Source organism: Micromesistius poutassou, assembly GCF_964030765.1.
Source record: "Micromesistius poutassou genome assembly, chromosome: 11".
Lineage (NCBI taxonomy): Eukaryota > Metazoa > Chordata > Actinopteri > Gadiformes > Gadidae > Micromesistius > Micromesistius poutassou.
The window spans coordinates 6,669,239-6,694,007 of NC_140281.1; the positions used below are offsets into that span (position 1 = coordinate 6,669,239).

General features: G+C 43.6%; 1 protein-coding gene across 3 annotated transcripts in view; it reads left to right on the forward strand.

Moving 5' to 3' along the window:
- LOC311355791 (DNA endonuclease RBBP8-like) overlaps window positions 1-24,769 on the forward strand; it is a 33,393-nt gene that overhangs the window by 907 nt on the left and 7,717 nt on the right. For 2 of the 3 annotated variants that reach the window (XR_014637527.1, XM_084475628.1), the window contains exons 3-18: window positions 2,730-2,772; window positions 2,922-3,017; window positions 4,512-4,624; window positions 4,791-4,863; window positions 5,507-5,685; window positions 5,774-5,878; window positions 5,997-6,076; window positions 6,272-6,339; window positions 6,593-6,836; window positions 7,190-7,334; window positions 14,163-14,251; window positions 14,826-14,958; window positions 18,744-18,875; window positions 19,232-19,271; window positions 19,582-19,669; window positions 20,403-20,525. Coding sequence is in view for 2 of the 3 variants with exons in the window: in XM_084475628.1 (XP_084331754.1) it covers window positions 2,730-2,772; window positions 2,922-3,017; window positions 4,512-4,624; window positions 4,791-4,863; window positions 5,507-5,685; window positions 5,774-5,878; window positions 5,997-6,076; window positions 6,272-6,339; window positions 6,593-6,836; window positions 7,190-7,334; window positions 14,163-14,251; window positions 14,826-14,958; window positions 18,744-18,875; window positions 19,232-19,271; window positions 19,582-19,669; window positions 20,403-20,519 (1,745 nt within the window). In the remaining variant the exon portion in view is untranslated. Of the gene's footprint in view, window positions 1-2,729; window positions 2,773-2,921; window positions 3,018-4,511; window positions 4,625-4,790; window positions 4,864-5,506; window positions 5,686-5,773; window positions 5,879-5,996; window positions 6,077-6,271; window positions 6,340-6,592; window positions 6,837-7,189; window positions 7,335-14,162; window positions 14,252-14,825; window positions 14,959-18,743; window positions 18,876-19,231; window positions 19,272-19,581; window positions 19,670-20,383; window positions 20,526-24,769 lie in introns of all 3 variants that reach the window. The other variant, XM_084475627.1, reaches the window with a different exon arrangement.

A 24,769-nucleotide genomic window follows, 5' to 3' on the forward strand; every position in this document is an offset into this window, starting at 1 on the left:
GAATTATGGGTAGGCTAGTCTACCTAGTGTAAAGGCCCTGATGCACCAACCAGATAATCGGTCGTGGGACAGTCTGGCGTGCTCGGTGACCTGAGTCTGTCTGTTTGTTGTGTGCTATGTGATCGGCCGTCCTCAAAGCCGTCTGTGATCTTTTCAAGCCATCTGTGTTCTTTTCAGCCAATTGCACATGTTGAATCGGCCGTGACCAAATCGGTCCGACTGCCTTTTCTGCCGACGATCGGCAGTCAAAATGGTGTGTCAGGGCCTTTACAAGACTCTAACAACTGTTTTGTTACAGTCTTGATTTCTTGAAAACACAAGATCCAGATGGGCTCGTCTTCCAAGAGACGAGCCACCTCTGCTGAAGAGCAGTGCCTGCACCCTAGTCTCCACCAACCCCAAAGGGGGTGCTTGAACTGAATGGGAGTTCCCAACCTCAGCGTGTTATCCAACCAGGTTGTGTGTGTATATACAGTGTATGTATGTATGTATGTATGTATGTATGTATGTATGTATGTATGTATGTATGTATATGTGTGTGTGTTAGGGATGTGAATAACTAAAAATTTTCATGGTCGAATAATTAGTGGGTGGTATGAACGAATAATCGATTATTCGATGTGTGCCGACATTCACAAAGGCAGCCATGGATCATCGGCAAGAAATCACTTAATATCTAAAACTTACTAATAGTGAAAAATCAAATTTATTCTGGTATTAATCCTCATGAATTTCTTCTTGTAAATACTTCAATTAGGCTAACATAACAATAATGCAGAACAGAAAACCCAACATCAAAACGGCCAAATACACAAAAAATAAAATACCATGGATAAAGCTGTAAAACTGCAAAGGCCTAATGGTCATCATCAACTCAAAACATGAAAAAGCTCTCTATCTCATAAAAAAAGTTGGCGCACCGCGCACATAGCCTTACCATGCACAAAAGCGCCGGTATTGTAACCTCTTCTTAAAGTTCTACCTTAACATTTCTCGTGCTTCCCGAAACGTTCTTTGCTACGAATCTGAAGCACTCGTAGAACCTTCTTAGCTCTACCGTAGTGATGTTTCAGCTCCTGCAGTCTCCGCCACAGGATTAAGGATATTGTCTCAGCTGTTATTTATTTTTGGACCAGCTCGACTCGCTTCCAATAATTTCAAAAACTTCAACTTCAAAAAATTATTTTATTTATTTTACAATTCAAAAATGAACAAAAATCTAATCTGAAAAATTCTAAATTAAGGAAATTATACTGGGAAACGAATAAATCATTATAAGCAAGGAGTGAACTTAATAAGCAATCTAAATACTTTTTGCAACCACCGCCTCTTTCCCTTGACATTTAGTTTTCACCTTAAATATGCGACAGATGTAATTAAGGCAACCTGGTCCCACAGGAATCTGTGAAATGAGTCAATCTACAAAAAATAATGCCCATAAAAGGTTTCAATATTAAGGGATGCCTAATATTCTTTCAAATATTATATATATTTTTAATATTTGAATAACAAAGTTCGGAGTCAAAGCCCTAGTCCATACACAGGTAAACAGTGACGGCGTTTGTTATCTCGTTCCACCGCTGGCTTTTTTTGTTGTAAGCTTTGGAAAATGCGTGTGGAAACGATGTCTGAGATGCAGAGACAGCTTCACGCTACCAGCGTCTGTCTCGTACGGTGTGGAATGAGAGCTTGTGAAGGGACGCAGGCACGCTTGCTGCGCGGCTGCATGCTTGCGCAATAGCAGACTGCCTGAGAAGGCAGTATCGCTGTCAAATCTGTCCCTGGGAAAAGTAACGTTGCGCCAAATTGAAAAAGGAACTACGATTCTTTAGTATTTTCTCATATATACCATATTTTCAGTAGTTACGTGTAACTACTGACTTTTTACATGAACAAGCAGTTACCTAACGCGTTACACACAACACTGTCTACCAGTCACACCAGTGTCACGGTGTCGTCAAAATCCATACTGTAGCACAAATTCACACCGGTGTACCTTCTATACAGTTTATACTGTACACCCCTAGTGTATTGTGTATATTGTTTTTCTGTACATGATTATTAATAATAATAAAAAAAACTAATAGTGCTACAGAACCAACGAATAATCGGGACCGAATAATCGAATATTCTATCCCTAATATGTGTATTGTATCAACCCGGCTCTGAGAATGACCCGCCTCCCCCAATCAGCACACAATTCGGTCCGTTAAAGCCATAAAGGTGCGTTTATTAAATAAGTCTCCTTTTAAACAGAACAAAAAGAGTCTAGGCTCCGTGAGCCTTGGAGGAATATCCGGTCGTGTCCCTCTGGGCGGAATCAAGTCCCTCTGGGTATTCCTCTTTCTCTCCGCCTCGAGGACCGGTCTCTCCACACATGAACCACAAGATCCGGTCTCTCCCACTCGAGGATCGGTCTCTCCCACTCGAGGGCCGGTCTCTCCCACTCGAGGGCCGGTCTCTCCACATGAGAACCTTGAGAGAGTCTTGAAGCCGGATATTTAAGCCTTGATTCTCCACCTGTTGCTCGGGTGCTTTGCATCCCGCAGATTGGTGCCAGCGCCCATGCACTTACTGGAGCCATCTGGTGGAAATGGGCGGTATACCCCGGCTACCACCTCCCCCCTTGGCCGCCCAGGGCGCTGGGCCAGAGCCGGGTTGCCACAGTGTATGTGTGTATATATAAAAATGAATGTAAAGAAGCCTTTATTCTCCCTGGTTAATTTCAGGATTGGAGGCCAAAGTGGGCAAGCTGAAGAGGGACCGTTGTTTGTGAGTGATTTGTGCTTTCTGTTTACCCCTTTCTGTTTAATGATGCTGACGCATCATTTCAACCCACTCATATCGTCCTCATTGTCTATGCCGATATCATTTAATCATGGGGGTTACACTTGTATCAGTGATCTTTTTGGTTATCATAGAGATGCAAAGAGACTGGAAGAGTTTTACAGTCGCAACCAGCAGCTGAAGGAGCAGAACAAAGCCCTGCTGGACACAGTCAGCCACCGTGAGGAGAGGTAAGAAAAGGTCCTTTAGCCTGTAGGTCACCTGACTTTGTGTTAGAAAAAAAAATGGTGTATATATATATATATCTATGTATATATATCTATGTATATATATATATATATATATATATATATATATATATATATATATATATATATATATATATATATATATATATATATATATATATATATATATATATATATATATATATATATATATATATATATATATATATATATATATGTATATATATATATGTGTGTATATATATATGTGTGTATATATATATATGTGTGTATATATATATATGTATATATATATATATGTATATATATATCTATGTATATATATATATATCTATGTATATATATATATATCTATGTATATATATATCTATGTATATATATATATATCTATGTATATATATATATATCTATGTATATATATATGTATATATATATATATCTATGTATATATATATGTATATATATATATGTATATGTATATATATATGTATATATATATATACATATATATATCTATGTATATATATATGTATATATATATATGTATATGTATATATATATGTATATATATATATATATATATCTATGTATATATATATATATATATCTATGTATATATATATATATATATCTATGTATATATATATATATATATCTATGTATATATATATATATCTATGTATATATATATATATCTATGTATATATATATATATCTATGTATATATATATATATCTATGTATATATATATATATATCTATGTATATATATATATATATCTATGTATATATATATATATATCTATGTATATATATATATATATCTATGTATATATATATATATATATCTATGTATATATATATATATGTATATATATATGTATATATATATCTATGTATATATATATATATATATATATCTATGTATATATATATATATATATATATCTATGTATATATATATATATATATATATCTATGTATATATATATATATATCTATGTATATATATATATATATATATATCTATGTATATATATATATATATATATATCTATGTATATATATATATATATCTATGTATATATATATATATATATATATCTATATATATATATATATATATATATCTATGTATATATATATATATATATATATCTATGTATATATATATATATATCTATGTATATATATATATATATATATATCTATGTATATATATATATATATATATATCTATGTATATATATATATATATATCTATGTATATATATATATATATCTATGTATATATATATATATATATATATATATCTATGTATATATATATCTATCTCGTCGCCATCCCTCCGCTGTGCGTCGGGACGGACAACGTCCCTTTACTGTGGTATAATGAGAACATACCACAGCCTGTCGTGATCTGTTGCTTAAATATATATTATTTCTTTCTGGTAAGATGGGTTTTCTATGTCCTCAGGCCCTGTGCAGAAGTGTGTGACCGCTGTGCTAACCTACAACAGAACTTCACAGCCAAACAGAAGGAATTCGAAAACATTTGTCAAAAGAATCTTTACCTTATCGCCTCCCTCAGTGAGTATTTGGACAAAATTGAAATTCAAAATATGTTGCACTTTCTAGGCGGCAGAGCAATCTATGTGGCCAATAAATCGAATTGATATTTAGCCACTATAGGATGAGCATACGAATACTGGATTCCAGATAGTACCTGATGATATTTGTATGTATTTTTTCGCAGAAAGTGAAAAGAATAGTCTTCGGGATGAAAACCTGAGGCTAATCACAGAGTTGGAGAGACTGAAAGCTTCTATGTAAGTTCCTCACTCAGCACTTTTCTTGATTTTTATGTCTCATTTATGTATTTTGCCTACTAGAGTCACAATACATTTTTTACACCCATTTCAGTTCTGACAAATAATTGTATGTAAATAATTACTCAATCATGTTACCCTCGAAATCCTTCTTGTGAGGTTCTTGTGACAATTTGAAATTGCCACTAGTCAATCTGGGAACGAGCAATATAATCCCTCCCCGATGCCCTTCTCCCAGCACATTAACCAATCACATCAGTGTATCTGATATAGGCGGGCCAAAAGCGTTAGTGGGTAGCTCCACTGGTCTGGATACGTCACCCCTTGTATTCTTCTGATTGGTCGTAGTATGCAGTGCAGTGATATTTTCAAATGCATGCTTGGGGCCGCCCCTCGAGTTGGGCCATTTTTATTACTAGTTGCCAGACCCTACAGCTTTCTAGATGTGGGACTGGATTTCCAGGCTACAATCATGTTTCAATAGAGAGAAGTTGAGATTGTAGATGGAGATTTGGTCTGTAACAGTTGTGTATTATTGGTTTTATATAACCTTCGCAGGCCAATCTTTTTCCTGCTTTAAAGCATCGAAACGTGTCATATGAAGGGTTGATTATTGAATCAGGCATCTTACTGTCCTTTTCAGGTCTGAGCCCCAGCGGTCCATGTCTCCGGACCCAGAGGATGGTATGATCCCAGACTCTCCCATCATGCCCAGCTCACTGCCAGTGGCCAACAAGCTGAAGAGAAGCAAGAAGCACCGTGACACCAAAATGCACTTTGCAGGGATGTCCCTGCCCGAGTCTCACTGCATGATGTTAAATAGTTAGTCTCCAACTCTTTTAAGTCCCCACATCACTGTGCTATATGTAGAGCACTAGTAGTCTACCAAGTTTGTTTTTATTTCTGTCAGACACAGGACTTGCTCAGGGCCTTCTGAAGGCTTGCTCCAGGAACCACAAGAAGGAACTCGTACTCGTCCCTGAAACGTGTGAGATGGACACGTGTCAATCCACACGTAAGCCTTCCTGCACATCATTCTAATGTATACGTCGTCATTGTGAATTCAATTCATTTCAAATAAAGGATTCTATAAATGGTGACAGAAACAGAGGTCTTTTCCCCTCTGGTTTCAGGACACTTTGATCCCAACCCTGAAGACGTGATAACAGAAACCTGCGCACAGGATCTTCCTTTATGCCAGACGGGCTACAGAGTAATGAAGCACATATCCACACATCCTTCGTTCGTAGGCTGATCTATGATGTCATGTCTTGCACAGCCCAAAAAAACGACCTGCCGACTAAATCTTTCAAATATTCATAATATTTTTGAGAAATTGTTTTCCAAAATTCTTGACTGTGACATGAACTTGATGTACTTTTTTTCTAATTATTTCCATCATCTGAAGCCTGAAGAGGAAGTCGCAGTCCCCCAAATCAACACGATTCCTCCCTCAAAGTGCAAGCTTGGCACAAGGTAAAACTGACAGCCATTACCTGTCTGTATCTTACTGTTGATTAAAACTGTTACTGTTATCTTCCGACGTTGGCCATCTTATAAGATCTCTGGCCACCTGAAGAATACATCTACTGTGTGTCTCCAGTACACCAAAGTTCACATATGTATTTCTTTATAAGAGATATATATATTTTTGGACTGTTATAGAAATGTCTATGATATGCTTGGTATGGAGCAAAGCTTGTGATGTTGTAAACTGTTCTGCCTGCAGGCCACACAGTGTCTCTACGGCGATGTTGTCCACTTCTGTCTACTTCCCAAAATCCTTGGGAGAATCGCCATCCCTCCTCTCCACCAGCAACAGGCCTTCAGGGGATTGCCTTGTTTCCAGACCCAAGCGGAAGAAAGTGGATTCCTACCATGAAGAGGCGGAGGAAGTTGCCCCATTAACCCCCCATCAGGCTGCCTCTCCAGGCAGGCCACATATCACACAGCCACCCCACCCACCGACCAAGGTCCGGTTGGCTTACAGACATATTGGTTTGCGTGTTAATGTAGCTTTTGCCATGCATTTAAAATAGGGAAAGGGGTTGAGATTTTGTCACAGAATATTCATTGTCAAGGGGGAGAAAATTTGTGAAATAATAGGTTAATATTTTTGCCTAAACCAAGTGGTCGATTATATTGTCCTGAAACAATGGCTAGTTATTGATTAAACACTATTGCTGTGTGGCAAATGTTACAATGGTAAAACAATAACTAATAGACACTACCAACTCACTAATCTCTGCTGAAAACGTATGTGATATTCTATTACATCATATTTGTTACGCATGCATTACATTGTTTGGTTGTTGCAATACAATAGGTGGGGCCGTATGATGGCTCTCCAAGTGAAAAGTCCAAAAGAGTCTTGGAGAGACCTGCCAGAAACCCCTCCAGCAGGGCTTATCAAGAGGCCAACAGAGATCCAGATCAAGATGTGACCACCGGATTACCTTACCTAGACCATGGTGAGCTCTAACTACTGTATCTTACCTAGACCATAGTGAGCTCTAACTACTGTACCTTACCTAGACCATGGTGAGCTCTAACTACTGTACCTTACCTAGACCATGGTGAGCTCTAACTACTGTATCTTACCTAGACCATAGTGAGCTCTAACTACTGTACCTTACCTAGACCATGGTGAGCTCTAACTACTGTACCTTACCTAGACCATGGTGAGCTCTAACTACTGTACCTTACCTAGACCATGGTGAGCTCTAACTACTGTACCTTACCTAGACCATGGTGAGCTCTAACTGGTGTACCTTTTATGTGTGGCACATTGGCGTAGCCAGGATTTTTCAACAGGTTGGACTTTTGCGAAGTATGGGCCACTATTATTTACATTCAGTTATTTTGATTCCGATATAGGCAGTACAGCAATTGTCCAAAAATTGAACAACACGTGATTTCATCACAGATCAGACGATTAATGACAAACCATCAGGCTCCATTGATAAATAGATTATCCCAGGGGGAATTTTAACATGTGATGCGATTTTAACATTGAACATACAGACTTTTCAAAAAGCTAGTCAAGACCATGGAGAAGAGAACCATATAAAGTAGCAGGGTTGTAGGCTATTGCAAGCGCTTTGTAAACATGTAACCAAAAAACCCCCAGTCTGTACAGCCTGATCCCGAGAGAGAGAGAGAGAGAGAGAGAGAGAGAGAGAGAGAGAGAGAGAGAGAGAGAGAGAGAGAGAGAGAGAGAGAGAGAGAGAGAGAGAGAGAGAGAGAGAGAGAGAGAGAGAGAGAGAGAGAGAGAGAGAGAGAGAGAGAGAGAGAGAGAGAGATTTATTTGTTTTCTTTCTTTCGACTCGAAACCGCAAAACCAACTCAAAAGCCAAAGAAACAAGCCACCAAAAACAAACAAAACACATTTTTTAAAAGTTCAGTATCAAAGAGTTCTCTCTAACTGAACACAGAGCATATTTGACCCCCCACATCCCCACAAACTCCTGCGTCCTTCCAGTCAGTTCATAAAAACCGAACTCCACTCTGAGCCAGGCTGCCAGCAGCCCAGTCATCATGGACACCACATCCTCTGACCCCTGACCTCTGATCCTATTTTTCCTCGTCTTCCAAATAGCTGTCCCTGACACAAAGTTCATTAGTTGGTGGACAGACTTATTTTTCGGGGAGTAATGTGGTCCAAAAATAAAAAGACTGAGAGAAAAACTCTCACCTAAACCCTGAAACCACCTCTGTAGGTGCCTGAACAGAGCCTCTAACCTGGGACACTGGACAAAGAGATGGAAGACTGTCTCTGACTGGGAGCAGAAGGGACAGCCGTCCCCTGTGTTCGGATCAATGTGCACCAGATACCTGTTCGTAGCTATGGCCCCGTGTACAATCCTCCACTGGAGGTCTCCTGTCCGTTTGTTGACAGGAGGTTTGTACAGGGACTGCCAACAGCCCCTCGGGGAGGATCCCACGCCAAAGACCTCAGTCCACCTGGACACCTTCACCCCTGCCAGGAAGCGTAAGTTTAGGACCTTAACGCTGAGGAGATAAAGATCTTTCTTCCCCAGAGTCTCCAAGTCTGTAGACTCTGGGTTCTTCAAACTCAGCAGGTCGTCTTCCTCTGACTGCCACTGTCCCACAACTGGAGACACAACCAGGGAGGGAAAGACGTACTCACATTCACCATCCCATTGGTCAGATAGAGTACGGTTCTCAGCGAACGCTCTAAGGCCTACTGGCAGGGAAGCACAGACCTCCTCCACCAGCCTGAGCAGCACTCTGGTGGACCTGATACAGAGTATGTCTGCAAGATGAGGGACAGACGTCTTCAGCAGATGACCCAGTTTGACTCGTCCAGCCTCTATCAGTCTGACCCTCAGGCTGGCAGACAACAGGACCTGGGAGGTAATGATGTCATTTCCAAAGAGCGGCTCTTCAAAGACCCACATCCCTGGTGTGGTCCCAGTCTTCCGCTTTGCTGTTAGTGTCTGCCAGGCCTGTAGCACCGACAGATAAAAAGATGTTAGTCCAGTTTCTGTATCCACAGACTGAGGCTGGACCAGGAACAGCTGCTTGTCATATCCAAGTCGTCCAGCCTTCCTTAGCAGGAGACAAGCTGTGTCTGTCCATGGTAGACCAAGGCTGTACAGCAGCCTCTGGGCAGTCTGCAGTCTGAATGCTGTGACCTGAGAGTTTATGTCCACCAGACCTTGCCCACCCTCCTGCACCGGCAGATACAGGACAGAGGCCCGTGTCCAGTGCTGCCCAGACCAGAAAAAGTCCACAATCTCCTTCTGGATGGCATGAATCAGGCCTCTTGGTGGTGTTAGGACTGTCAGTCTGTGCCAAAGGGCCGAGGCGACCAATTTATTGGCGATGAGAACCCGACCCCTGTAGGAGAGCTGAGGGAGCAACCATTTCCATTTGGTTAGTCTGGCACACACCTTCTCCAGAACACCCTCCCAGTTCCTCCTCTCATATTCCTCAGTCCCTAGAGAGACACCTAGTACCCTAAGTCCCTGTCTACCCCAGCCCAGGTCCCCTGGTAGCTTTGGTGTCTGTCTGTCTGTCCACTGCCCGATTAGCAATGCTTCATTCTTGTCCCAATTTACTTTGGCAGAGGAAGATTTCTGGTACAGTGTGAGGCTTTCTGTCAGGTTGTCTACATCCCCCTGGTTTCTGATTAAAACACTGATGTCATCCGCATAGGCTGATAACACTAACGGGGGGCGCTGGGGCAGAACAGGTAAACGCAGCCCTGTCAACCTGGACCTAAGTCGACAAAGTAGCGGTTCGATCACTAAACTGTAGAGCTGTCCAGAAATGGGACAGCCCTGTCTGATGCCCCTCCCAACTCTGACTGGACAGCTCAGCCCTCCACCCACCTTCACCAAGAAACACGTGTCTGTATACAACAAACCCAGCAGTGACAAAAACCCACCACCAAAACCAAAAGCCCTTAAAGTACCAAAAAGAAAACCATGATCCACCCTGTCAAACGCTTTCTCCTGGTCCAGTGAAAACACCCCCGTGTCAAAACTGTACAATTTACATACATCGATCAAGTCTCTCATTAAAAACAGGTTATCCATAATGGACCTGTCCGGGACACAGTAAGACTGGTCCCTGTGGATGATTTGATCCAGTACTTTTTTAAGCCTGTTGGCGAGCACCTTGGACAAAAGTTTATAATCCTTGCATAATAATGCCACAGGCCTCCAGTTTTTTAAAAGTGCCAAATCTCCTTTTTTTGGGATGAGCGAAAGAACGGCACTCCGCCAGGAGGCTGGCAGCAATCCCGACCCTGAGCACTCCCGCAGGACCCCCCACAGGTCAGCACCCAAAAATCTCCAGAAGTGTTTATACAAATCTGCCGGCAGTCCGTCCAGTCCCGGGGCCCGACCAGAGGCCATCTGTCCCACTGCAGTAGTAAGTTCCTCTAGCGAAATGAAACCGTCCAGGGAGAGACTGTCCTCGGAGCTGAGCTGTCCCTGCAGCAGCTCGTCCTGGCACCCTCCATGGATGACCTCTGCTCTGTAAAGGGCGCTGTAAAAATCCACCGCATGTCTCCTCATCTTACCCTGGTCTGTCGTTACAGACCCATCAGGAAGGCGGAGACAGACCATCTGTTTCTTACGCGATACAGATTTTTCTAAATTAAAAAAGGAAGCGGTAGGAGCGTCCATCTCCCGGATGGTGGTGAAATGTGCTCTAACTAAAACCCCATTAACCCTCTCCTGTAAAAACGTGCTCAGTTCCTGTTTCTTTTGGTGCAGTGTGTGTGTGTCTATGCTGTGGTGTGTGTGAAGTCTGTCCTCCATGTCCCTGATGTCCTGCTCTAACTGCTGTATGGTTCTCCTGATCCGTGTTGTGGAGTGACTAGTGTACTGCTGACAAAAAACCCTAATGTGTGCCTTACCTACCTCCCACCACTGACTCAAAGACTCAAACTCACCCTTCCTCCCCCTCCAAATTTCCCAGAATACCTCAAATTTTCTGCAAGTCTGTGTCCTGCAGCAGCTTTACATTGAAGTGCCAGTATGAGGTGCATTTAGATGTTTGTGTGATGTGAAAATCTAAAGTGACTAAATGGTGATCGGTGAACCCTACTGGAAAAATGTGACTGTTTAATAATCTATTGCTGTGTGAATGTGACATGTAGATCCTATCTAGTCTGGCTGCACTCACCCTCCCATCCACCACCTTCACCCATGTGTATTGTCTATTGCTTGGGTGTTTGACCCTCCAAACGTCCACCGCCTCCGCTCCCAGCTGTGCCAAGGCCACAGCAGACTGTAGGTGGGACTCCTGTCCTGTCCAGTGTGAAGTTTGTGGTGCAGTTCCAGTCACCCGCCATCACTAGAACCTCGTCCTGACTGCACTGTTTGATGAACGCAGAGAGTTTTTGAAACAGGTCCAGCCTGTCTGGGCCCTGATTTGGATCATAGACGTTGATGAAACAAAAAATAAATCCCAGAGTTTCAGCTTTAACAGCTACAGCTCTGCCTGCCATGATCTCCGATGTGGAGATGACTTTAATGTCCAGGCCTGGAGAGATAAGTGTAGCTACACCTGCAGACAGGTTGGTGCCATGGGATAGGGTGTAATGGCCTCTCCACCACAGACCCCAGTCCACCTCATTGTTAGTGTCACTGTGGGTCTCCTGTAGGAAAATTATGTCCAGTTTTTTTTGGGAGACCATCTGTGACACTAATAATCTCTTATTCTGGTCTCGCCCTCCGTTGATGTTTAAAGTTCCTATACTGAGCTTATCCATTAGAGGCAGAGAAAGAGCGATAGGAAAGGTCAGAGGGAGCAGTAAGAAGTGCACCACATTCATCATCATCATCATCATCATTTTAAAACATGGGCTTTTAAACGTTTTATCCCTTTTCCTTTCTTTGTCTTTCTTAAGGCTGTCATATGTTTCTTTAGTCTAAACCGTTTCTTTTCGTCTAAAATGTCGACTCCAACCATCTTCTGTAAAGCTGTGACAGTTTTCATAAATTTATCTGGATCAGGGAAATAGTTATTTTAACGGATCGTCCAAACGTTTCATCAAGGAAAGTGTTGATATCCTCTAAGGTGTACATGTCTCCACTTAAAGACTGAGTCTGCTACAGAGACACAGTCAGAGTCTGAGTCACAGTACATCCCATCCTCGTCCTCACCCACACTCCGTGTCACTCCTGACTCCTCCCTCCTCACCTCTACACCGGCAGCCTGACTCTGGTCAGACTCAGCTGCCTGTCTTCTGCTGCTGTGTCCCCCACGGACCTCCTCTCCTGCTGTCTGCACCTCCCCAGTTGCTTCTGGGCCTTCCTCTAAAGCAGCTGAGCTGCCTACAGCTGCTGTCTTGGCTGTCTGCTCCTTTGTCCCCTCTTCGTCCTCACCCACAGTCCGTGTCCCACCTGACTCCCCCCTCCTTACCTCTACACCGGCAGCCTGACTCTGGTCAGACTCAGCTGCCTGTCCCCTGCCGCTGTGTCCCCCACGGACCTCCCCTCCTGCTGTCTGCACCTCCTCGATTTCCTCAGTTGCTCCTGGCCTTTCCTCTAAAGCAGCAGAGCTGTCCACCGCTGCTGTCTCAGACTCCATGTCTGTTGGAGTCCTGTCCTCCACCAGACTCTGTCGGAGGAGCGGGGTCGCTCCGCTGTTTTAGCGGCGGCCACCGCCGCTGCCGCCACCGCCACCGCCGCCTCATCTCCGACCACCGCGGCGGTCTGAGTGGGTCCACCCGCGGGTCTGTGCGGACAGGCACACTTCATACTCCCTGAGCTGGCGTACACCATGTAGTTTCCCTCTCCATGTCTGACTCTAAAAGACACGTCCAGCATCTGCGATGGACAGGAACATATGCACCTGTCGCCTGAAGGACTGGACGTGTTTTAGTTTGTCGCTCTTACAGCCTAAACCCACCGTTTTAAAACCACTCGCCATCTTCCCGAAGCGCTGCAGCTCTTGCTCCAGTGCTTCATTGGGAATGAACGGGGAACACCGGAGACGGTGACCCGGGTAAAGGGTACGGCGAGCGGGGACGCCTGTAGGTACAACCCGTTCAGAGTCACTCCACTCGCTGAGATCAGCCACTAAACGCTCCTCTTTTACAAACACCACCACTCCTTTATTCATCCTGGAGGCGTGAGACAGGTTGGCGTGTCCCACCTGGTCTCCCACAGCCAGGAGAACCTCCTCCACCGGCACCGACGGGTCGGGCTGAACCCGCACCCCGTGTCGGATCAAGAGGGAAGGCGTCTCCGAGGACGCCATCCCCGCCGTGAAACACGGCTCAAACTCCACCAAAAACTCACCGCACTATAGAAACACTACCCGCACTACACACTAAACCCTCACATCGCAATCACATGGTGGAAAAGAGAAATAAAGTTAGAAAAAACACACTCACTCTCCGCGAACACAACAACACTCACCACAGACTCCCAGCAGAGAGAGAGAGAGAGAGAGGGAGAGGGAGGCCCATCACCAGCGAGCTTTCAGCGATTGTGGACACAGCTAACGAATGCACGCTGAAGTTGCCTAAATAGCTTTACCCATTCAAAATTAAGAGCAGAATATTAAAATTGTTATGGGCTATTTTTTTGTTCCTTCAATTTCAAGTTAATTCCAGCCACTTCTGATGGGCCACAGGGTGGGCCACCTGTCAATCATAGTGGTACACCTTGGCCCTCATGTGGCTACGTGCCTGGTGTGACAACCTTTGTTTACATTACAATGGGTCCCAATGGAGACTCTCGCCTTTCTTAAAAAATGCCTTTTCTTGGTGTGTAATGGTGATGGTAATATTGGATTTTCTGGTGTTTTCCCAGCTGAAAGAAAGCCCACAGTGGAGCCTTTGTGGAGCATGGACCCTGCGTTGGCTCTCTCCATGTATTACACGCAGTCTGTGGCAGTAAAGGTACAGTCCAATATACTGCCATAATGTTTTAAAGGTGCCATGACATGCCGCCAGGTGTGGTGTGATTAGCCTGTCTGACTGTTATGGAAATCTGCCCCTTAAGACATCACAGGTGTGCGTGTCCACCTAGCTGTGTGACGGATAGATGAGCAACGTTTGCTACAGTCCACTGGGTCGGCTGATGGACTGATCTATCCAGCACACATCTAGGTGGACACGCCCACTTTCTGCCCCTTATGATGTCACAAGAGGCAGATTTCCAAAACGGCTAATCACACCACACCTGGTGGCATGTCATGGGACCTTTAAGTGGATTGGCCTATGTTTTTTCTAAACTAAATGTATTGTACTGTGCAGGGGTAGGCATGCATTGTAGACAATGAGGCAGAGGCCAGATGGTAATGGGCAATACATTTGTATTTGAGTCTGTCAGTTTGTCGTGTCCAACTGTTGATTGGAAACCCCTACTACAGAAATATTATTCTGAAGTACGTGGGACCATTTTAGGTGTTGGTACATAAAACAAGTTACCCTTTATAATCATATTATATACAATTTCTATGCACACCCATAGGAAGAGCAAGCAACTGAGAATGAGTCTGCTAACCAAGATGAGACTTTCGTAAGTCACAGCCTTCTCCAGCGTCAAGGACCATGTAACCAAGACAACGAAGACTCTGATGACAAAGAAGAAGCCCTTCCATCAGGTAAATTAACAACATTTCATAACGTTGTTGCATTGTCGTTTGCTTCAATTTAACTTATTACAAACACAGACACCAATTTATCTGGTATTTCAGTACCCACTATGATGGATTGACTGGGAACAGTAGTGGGCAATTCTAGGTTAATCGGAAATCTAGACTGCCTCCAATGACTAGGAAGGCATTTTGGGGCAATGTCTTGGTAAGGACTCATATACAGTCAACTGGAAAATGCTTGAATGATGGAAAGTAATGCCACACATGATGGGAGTTTGTATTGCTACATTCTTCACATTTTTTCAGACCACAGGGATATGTTTATGAGTATGAAGTAACTTAACTTAGCCTAACCAGCAGGGCTGTGCACAGACATTGCTTGAGCAAGAATTTTTAAATGTGTTATAGTGTGTCTTAATTGCTGTTTTATTATGATAACAGCAATTTAATTAAATTTTTATATCTTAATAATGATATCTTTATAAATCACAGAATCTACACTAGTAAAAACTGCAAGAATACAACTAGGGGTGCACGATAATTATCGGGCCGATAACAGAAATTATTACGTCATTCCGATAAGTCCAATATCATGACGAACAGCCCCGATAATATAGCCTATATCATTTCAGTGCCCCACTCCCTCTGACTGTTGTTTGTGCGTATGCACCGAACAGCAGTTCAGAGTACTCGGCCTTCTTGGAGACCCTGAATAGGTAGATAGTAGGGGACTCCGTAGTTCTGCTGGGAGACTTCAACGCCCACGTGGGCAACGACGGAGACACCTGGAGAGGCGTGGTGGGGAGGAACGGCCTCCCTGATCTAAACCCGAGTGGCCGTTTGTTACTGGACTTCTGTGCTAGTCATGAATTGTCCATAACGAACACCATGTTTGAACATAAGGGTGCTCATAAGTGTACCTGGTACCAGAGTACCCTAGGCCGAAGATCAATGGCCTTATGTTTTGGACACTCGGGTGAAGAGAGGGGAGGAACTGTCAACCGACCATCATCTGGTGGTGAGTTGGATCAGGGAATGGGGGAAGATTCTGGACAGGACCTGGTAAGCCCAAACTGGTAGTGCGGGTGAATTGGGAACGTCTGGAGGAGGCCCCTGTCCTAGAGATCTTCTCACACCTCACAGCTTTTCTAGCATTCCTGTGGAGGTTGGGGGCATTGAGCCGGACTTCAAAGCCTCCATTGCTGAAGCTGCGGCGGTGAGCTGTGGCCTCAGGGTCTTAGGTTCCTCAAGGGGTGGTAACCCTCGGACACCGTGGTGGACACCGGTGGTCAGGGAAGCCATCCGACTGAAGGAGGCCTTCCGGGATGTTATCCCGGAGGACTCCTGACGCAGTTGCAGGGTACCGGAGGGCTCAAAGGGCTGCAGGCACTGCCGTGTCGGAGGCTAAGCAGCGGGTGTGGGAGAAGTTCGGAGAGGCCATGGAGAAGGACTTTCGGTCGGCACCAAAGTGTTTCTGGAAGACCATCCGACACCTCAGAACGGGGAAACATCCAAGCTGTGTACAGTAAGGGTGGGACTCTGTTGACCTCGACTGAGGAGGTAGTCGAACATTGGAAGGAACACTTTGAGGAACTCCTAAATCCGACTAACACGCCCTCTATGATGGAGGCAGAGCTCGAGGTTGATGGTGGTTCATTGCAATTTCCCTGGTAGAAGTCACTGAGGTAGTTAAACATCTCCGCAGTGGCAAAGCCCCAGGGATTGATGAGATCCAGCCAGAAATGCAAAAAGCTCTGGGTGTTGAGGGGCTGTCATGGTTGACACGCGTGGGAGTCTGGTACAGTGCCAAAGGAGTGGCAAACCGGGGTGGTGGTTCCCCTGTTCAAAAAGGGGGACCAGAGAGTGTGTGCCAATTACCGGGGTATCACACTTCTCAGCCTCCCTGGGAAAGTCTACTCTAAGGTGCTGGAAAGGAGGGTTCAGCCGATTGTCGAACCTCAGAACAATGGAACAATGCCGTTTCCGCCCTGGACGTGGAACTACAGATCAGCTCTTCACTCTCGCAAGGATCCTGGAAGATCCTGGCCTGGGAGTATGCCCATCTGGTCTACATGTGTTTTGTGGATCTGGAGAAGGCATATGACCGGGTCCCCCAGGAGAAACTGGGAGGTGCTGTGGGGTAAGGGGGTCACTCCTCAGGGCCATCCAATCTCTGTACTCCCAAAGCGAAAGTGTCCGCGTTCTCGGCAGCCAGTCAGTTCCATTCCCGGTGGGTGTTGGCCTCCGCCAGGGCTGCGCTTTGTCACCAATCCTGTTTGTGATATTCATGGACAGGATATCGAGGCGTAGTCGTGGTGGAGAGGGGTTGCAGTTCGGTGATCTGAGGATCTCATCACTGCTCTTTGCAGATGATGTGGTCCTGATGGCATCATCGGCCTATGACCATCAGCACTCACTGGATCGGCTGGCAGCTGATGTGTGAGTGTGACGCGGCTGGGATGAGGATCAGCACCACTAAATCTGAGGCCATGACTCTTAGCAGGAAACCGGTGGATTGCCTTCTCCGGTTAGGAAACGAGTCCAAGTGAAGGAGTTCAAGTACCTCGCGGTCTTGTTCGCGAGTGAGGGTACGATGGAGCGTGAGATTGGCCGGAGAATCAGAGCAGCGGGGGCGGTATTGTGTTCGCCGCACCGTTGTGACGAAAAGAGCTGAGCCGCAAGGCAAAGCTCTCGATCTACCGGTCGATCTTCGTTCCTATCCTCACCTATGGTCATGAGGGATGGGTGATGACCGAAAGGACGAGATCACGGGTACAAGCGGCCGAGATGAGTTTGCTCAGGTGGGTGGCTGGCTTCTCCCTTAGGGATAGGGTGAGAAGTTCAGTCATCCGGGAGGAACTCGGATTAGAGTCGCTGCTCCTCTGCTTAGAAAGGAGTCAGTTAAGTGGTTTGGGAATCTGGTAAGGATGCCCACTGGACGCCTCCCCTGGGAGGTGTTCCAGGCACGACCAGTGGGGAGGAGACCCCGGGGAAGACCCAGGACTAGGTGGAGAGATTATATCTCAACACTGGCCTGGGAACACCTCGGGATCCCCCTGTCAGAGCTGGTCCCGGGAAAGGGAAATCTGGGGCCCCCTGCTTGAGCTGCTGCCCCCGCGACCCAACCCCGGATAAGCGGATGATGATGAGGAGGATGAGGATTAAAATGACCAACGTGGTACAAATACAAAGAAAATAAATCTCTTCACGGGCCAAGCCATTTTTGTTGAGAGCGTCATCACTGAGCTCGGTCTACTCTCAGAATTCCGAGGGGGCACAACCAAAAGGGGGCGTGCCTCAGAGAAATGCCGCAAGAAAGCTGGAAGATTTCCCCACTTGGACCTCGGAAGGCTGGTGTCCGAGGCATCTGGAACACATCATTATCCCGCCTCTTGCGAACCTCGACCCTACGTCATATCCTGCTCCTTGCAAGCTCGTCCCCCTAAACCCCCCCTTGATTCTACTGATGTCTGAGTGACACCAATGTATGCATATCGGGCATTAAGTGTGAATAAAAACCCAAAGGTCTTTGGGTTTGTTCATAGTATTAATGTCATGATCTTAGGTCATGATCATATATATGTGTGTGTGTGTGTGTGTTATCGGTATCGGCCTTTAGGAGCTGAAAGTTATCGGTTAAAAAAAAATTAGCGTGCATCCCTAAATACAACTATTATTATAATATATATAATCTATAGCTCTGAAATGTAATAGTTTACTCTGAGACACTTGAGTGTATGTGCCTGCTAACGGGTACATCCCATCATATCCTTGTTTGTGTCATTAATCAGGACGATTCCAGAAGGCTAACAACAGTATTGACAAAATGTTTGACGTCACCGCCTTTGGAGAATACAACTCTGAAGAACTCAGAAGTTTTGACCACAGCCAGCCGGGTCATGACGAACCAGAGGAGGAAAATGGTGAGCCTATCGCTCCTCACAGGAACACACTGAAAGCCAAATATGGTCATTATTCAAAGAGTGGTTCAACCAGTTGGCAAACAATTCAGCAGAATGTGTACATTCAATCTATCAAAGCCTCTTCTTGTAATGCCTTGTGGTAATTTGAACAAGGTCTGATGTACTTCATTTTAAGATTGTCCTGAACTGTAAGACAGTATTAAAGTATATACTGTATGTATGTTTCACCCTCGAAGAGGAACAGTGGTTCGCATCGCTTTACCGTGTAAACCACGTCAGTTCATAACGATCATGAGGTTTCAAGCAATCATCTCAACTCCTGTTTCTTATCTTCTCTTACCTTTTGAAAATGAAAGAGTGCCTTCCAGGAATTGACAATGAAGACCAAAGAAAACGGTAATAATACCTTTTATTTTTCACCAATCATGAATATTACAAGGAGACCAGGAGAGAGGATTTCACACAGGTTAGCACACATACACTGTAACAATATGAATATATATTTGTATAAACAGTATATATACGGTATATAAGAACAATACCATTATGCAACGTGATGATTGACTCAAGTTAACCCCGCCTTTAGTCACCCAACATTGATTGGGCTAATTTGGATGTCCAGCCGCCATTTTGTTAAAAGGTTCTTGGTTTCCTATTATTTTTTTGTATTTTTTATCACCCACTTTTCTCCCCATCTGTGGTCCAGGAACCCAACTTTTGCTCACATAGCGGTAGTTCGCAAGAAGGATGAAAGGCAGAAGCTGAAGGGCAGCACATGCAAGGAGTGCGATATTGTGAGTGTTTGCTCGTTTACCAGACACAGTACAGTCACGTGCCTGATTAGTCAACAGGCCTTATTCTTGTAGCAGGGTATTGGTTCTGAAGGATATGGGGCTACAACCCGGTATCACGTGATTTTATGCTCTTGAAAAAATTGTTTCAATATATCTATTGAAACGTGACCCAGAGCGCGATTGTATGACTTTTTTCATGCTACACAGAACGAAATGTAAACCCATGCATTTAGAATGGGAGCGTTTCTCAGACTTTTTATGCTACACAGAACGACATTTAAACCAATGCATTTCAATCTGGAGATATTTTTCTCCAGCAAACAAAAAAAACGCTATTGTAAAACCAATAACAACTACGTTTTTCGCTATGGACCACCGTAGTTATACTACATTCTGGTGTGAGACTGGGTTTAAGGGACGTGGGTCGTTTCAGGTTTTGAGGAGGTCTGCTGCAAAAATCTGAAATTTGATTGTTGTTTTGACGTATCCATAAATAGAGCGTGCAATGCGTGCGGAGCGTGAAACTGCTCCAGATTGGAATGCATTGCTTTAAATGGCGTTCTTTGTAGCCCGAAAAAAGTCAGACGTTCATGCTCTGGGACACGATTCAATCGATACATTTTAGTGAGCATGAGCACGAAATCGCGTGATACCAGGTTGCAGGTAAAACTGCATTCAGGATTGTGTTTTTACCTTGAGGTGACTCTTTGACAGTATTATGCCGACCTCCCAGAGGAGGAAAGACAGAAGAAGCTGTCTGCCTGTTCGCGCCACCGCTTCCTGTATATCCCGCCGTCTACCCCGGAGAACTTCTGGGAGGTTGGCTTTCCATCCACACAGACCTGCATAGACAGAGGTAGAACAGCCGGTTTTACATGTTTTACACTGATGATACAAGCCTTGTTTACACATTAAAATATCAAGATTTAATTAAAGCTGCAAGCAGCATTTAAGGTGCCAAGCGTGAGCCGACCAATATAACCCTACCGACCAATAAACCATCAAACCTAACCCTAACCCTAACCCTACTGACTAATAAACCATCAAACCTAACCCTAACCCTACCGACCAATAAACCATTTTTAGAAATTTTGGACTGTTGCAATAGCACCAACTTTAGGCTGATTTAGATACAATTTGGACAGTTTCATCTTGACCCATGTACCTTTCACTATCCCAAGTTTGATGATTGGGTTAAGTTAACCCTGCCTTTTGACGTTAAGTTAAATTCTGATGATTTTTGACGATTTTGAGCCTCTGGCAGCCATGTTGTTTTGCCAATCGACTTCATTTTACTGTGGGCCGTTGGAACTTTGGGCCCCAACAGCCACCAAGTCGGTCCCGCTCAAATCAAACATTGCGTCTATGAACTGTGGCGTATTTTGTGACAGGCCATGCCCATTTCGATGTCATGCCCTATTTGAAAATATGTTGACTTTAACTTTAATTGGAGTCAAGATCATAGGAGTCCAATTTGATGTTGATATGAGCATTTAACTCTTTTTGCGGTTTAAACCACACCCCTTTTAGAAGTCAATGGCTCATGGGTGCTTTGTACTTTATTGTACAGACTAATCTTTATGTCAAATTGAAGATAATGGTCCTTAGATGATATGGGCTAAAGGATTTTTTTGTAAGTCATAAATCCTGGGATCCTTAGGCAATTTACTGTTTTTAACTAAATTCAAAATGGCAGCAAATATGGAAACCGGAAGTCATAGGTTCTTTAGGCATATTTCTTCAGCATGAGGATATGCATGTGTGAACGTCGGTCCCGCTCAAATCAAACATTGCGTCTATGAACTGTGGCGATTTTAGTGACAGGCCACGCCCATTTCGATGTCACGCCCTATTTTAAAATATGTTGGGTTTAACTTGTTCAGAATTTGATTCTGAACAACTTTTGTATTGGAGTCAACATCATAGGAGTCCAACGTGAAATTGATATGAGCAATTAACTATTTTTCGCGTTTTTTTGACGGTTTTTAGCCTCTGGCGGCCATGTTGTTTTGTCAATCAGCTTCATTTTACTTGAGCAGTTGGAACTTTGGGCCCCAACAGCCATTGTGTCGGTACCGCTCAAATCAAACATTGCGTCTATGAACTGTGGCGATTTTAGTGACAGGCCACGGCCATTTTGATGCCACACCCTAATTGAAAATATTTGGACTTCTACTTGTTCATAATTTGATCCTGAACAACTTTTGTGTTGGACTCAAGATCATAAGAGTCCGTCTTGATGTTGATATAAGCATTTAAGTCTTTACGTGTTTTAAACCACACCCTTTTCAGAAGTCAATGGCTCCTGGGTGCTTTAATCTTTATTGTACAGACTTTGTCAGATTGAAGACATTGGTCAATTCATACTTTGCGGTCATGTGACTACCATGGATACCTGGAGGGCATCAAACGCTGGCAAAATGGCGACGAACGGCCAACCAGGGGAATTGCAGCCTTGCAGATTTCCGATTCTTAAATCAATCAACTATTAAGACCATATGTCACAAAATGTTAAAATTAGATGCGAAGAGAAGATAAACATACGCTGAACTTGTGATCCATACACAGCACCCACTGATGTATTCATTGCTTTGAAGCTGGCAAAGACTCTACCAGACTTGGAGTTTGGAGATATTTACATTTATCTCAGAGAATCCGTCACCTTATACCGCACAAAACTAGAAAGCCTACGGATGGGTTAACAACGCTGTCGTATGGGAGGTGTAAAACAGGAATATCTTCATAATCAAAGCAAAGGTGAATGTTACTATTCCACCATCCACTATGAAATGTCCCCTTTTGTCCGCGATTACATAGCCAATGTGGTCTTATTATAGCCCGATCATTCACTAAAAAACACATAGAAAGATTAAATCATCCAGCATATGATTTCAACAATGTGTGAGGGCAGGGATGATCGCACAGTTGCTGTTACAGAATGCTGCGTGATTTAATCTGCACAGTGGAATGAGCGCTGGGCGGAGATGTTCGCACATTTCAGAAGCAGGGAGATTCCGTATAAAATATGTCTCATTTGTCAGTTTGCCATGTGTATGCCTGGCACAAATGCTCCCATTGAACTAATCTTTCCATCATGGCGGTATTTGGACTGAGAGGAACCTAAGGACCGTTCATGTGGTAAAACTGGCGACGTCCTCATTATGTTACTAGGTTTCGTTGCTGGAGTTATTGCCCGCCAGCCGGTCGTTGTGACGTCACGTGCAAAGTATGAATAGATATGTGCTAAGGATTTTCGTCAAAGTCAAAAAGCCTGGGATCCTTAGGGAATCCTTAGGGAGTGTATTTAACAAAATTCAAGATGGCCGTGAATCCATCCAAAGAAAGTCATAGGATCTTGAGGCAGTTTTGTTCACCATGAGGATATGCATCTGTTAATCTTGAGTTAGCCTCTACAGCTGTAGAAAGTTTCATAAAAAGAGTGCAAGCGGTTTAGGCTGTGTAAATCAAATGTGGTGGAATTATAATAATAACACTAACGATTACAATAGGTTGCCTCACACTTTGTGCTTGGCACCCTAACAAGCGTTTTTTAAATAAAATTGTATCTTGAATGAAAGGCACAACATTCTCATGGCCATTCTAGCCTTCTTACATCCAATGGGTTTTAGATTTGTGCAACATACATGGTTCACACAATATCCAAGAATAGGCAGAGACATAGATACTGTGGTGTACGAGTTTACATTGCTTCGGATAACCTAACAAATCAAGTTCAATAATAATTGCAAGGGCTTGTAATTGTACGGCAAAGCAATGGGCAATTTCAGATATATTTGCATATTACACCTCCCCTTGCTTTGTTTTGTCTATCGTCTGGTAACGTATGAGCTAACTTCTTGCCGGATTCCTCCCACATCAAAAGACATCCATGTTGGGTAAATAGACAGTAGACCTGAGGGGAATTCCATCAACCAAGCTAAACGCAAAGCCGGGCTTATTTTGCTTAGCCTGGCTTCTTTCAGCTAGAGTTGCGTTCCATTAATGTGGCTTAAGGGAATCTCCGCTAAGTAACCATGGCAACTTATCCGACCAAACTAACCATCAAGCTAAGCGCAAAGCCGTGCTTCTTTCAGCTAGAGTTGCGTTCCATGAACGTCACTTAAGGGAATTTCCGCTAAGTAACCATGGCAATTTATCCGACTAAACTAACCTGGTCGGGAGCAGGTTAACTGTCAGGCTAACTTGAGCGGTTATCACTCCCTCCAGGAAATAAACGACACCGTGGTTCTCGTTACTGATGGATTTATTGCTGCTCCTTGGCATCTCTCCGTCCACAATCATCCATTGCAATATCCACCGTCAAACTACACATATGATAATGTAAAATAGACACGGTTACATACGGTAAAAGGTTAACACAAATATATTCAGAAAATAAATGTTATCTTGTTATATACACATACCTCGCTGGCTGCACATAACCATGAGGGAATGAGGTTTCTTCTGCAAAAATACTTGTTTCAAAATATCCCAAAGAAAAACATCTTCACTATTCTGCTTACTGCAGACTTGTTACTTGACTTCAACACACGAGGAATCTGAGCATGTCTTCACCGGTCAATTGGCTGTTACATCTTAATTGGATGTTAAGTGTACATATGTCATGGAAACTTTGGTTCCTACCTAATGTGGCGAACTCAATATATTAAAACAAATTGAATACATAAATATAAACAAAAAACATTAAATAATGACACAATATTTATGGCTGTTAAAGCGGTTTTTCAGAGAAATCCATCTGTCAGCAACAATTGTACCATCACAAGGTTCCGCCAAGCCTAGTCCTCACAATTTTGTCATAAATGTACATATATGAAGTACAAACAGCGTATATTTTCACTAAGGGTCTAAGATGAAATGATGCAAATGAAACAATTCAATGAATTGCTATCTATTGTTACTGTGGCTATTTTTTCAACACATTTTTACACTAATCTATGTATTATCGTGTAATCAGGAATCAGCGGCTGGGTGAATGGTCTAGCACTTGCCCTGTGATACGCGTGACCCGAGTTTGCGTTTTTCATAGTGCGTTGGCTTCATTTTGTAATTCCCTTTATTAATTTTATTAATTCCCTA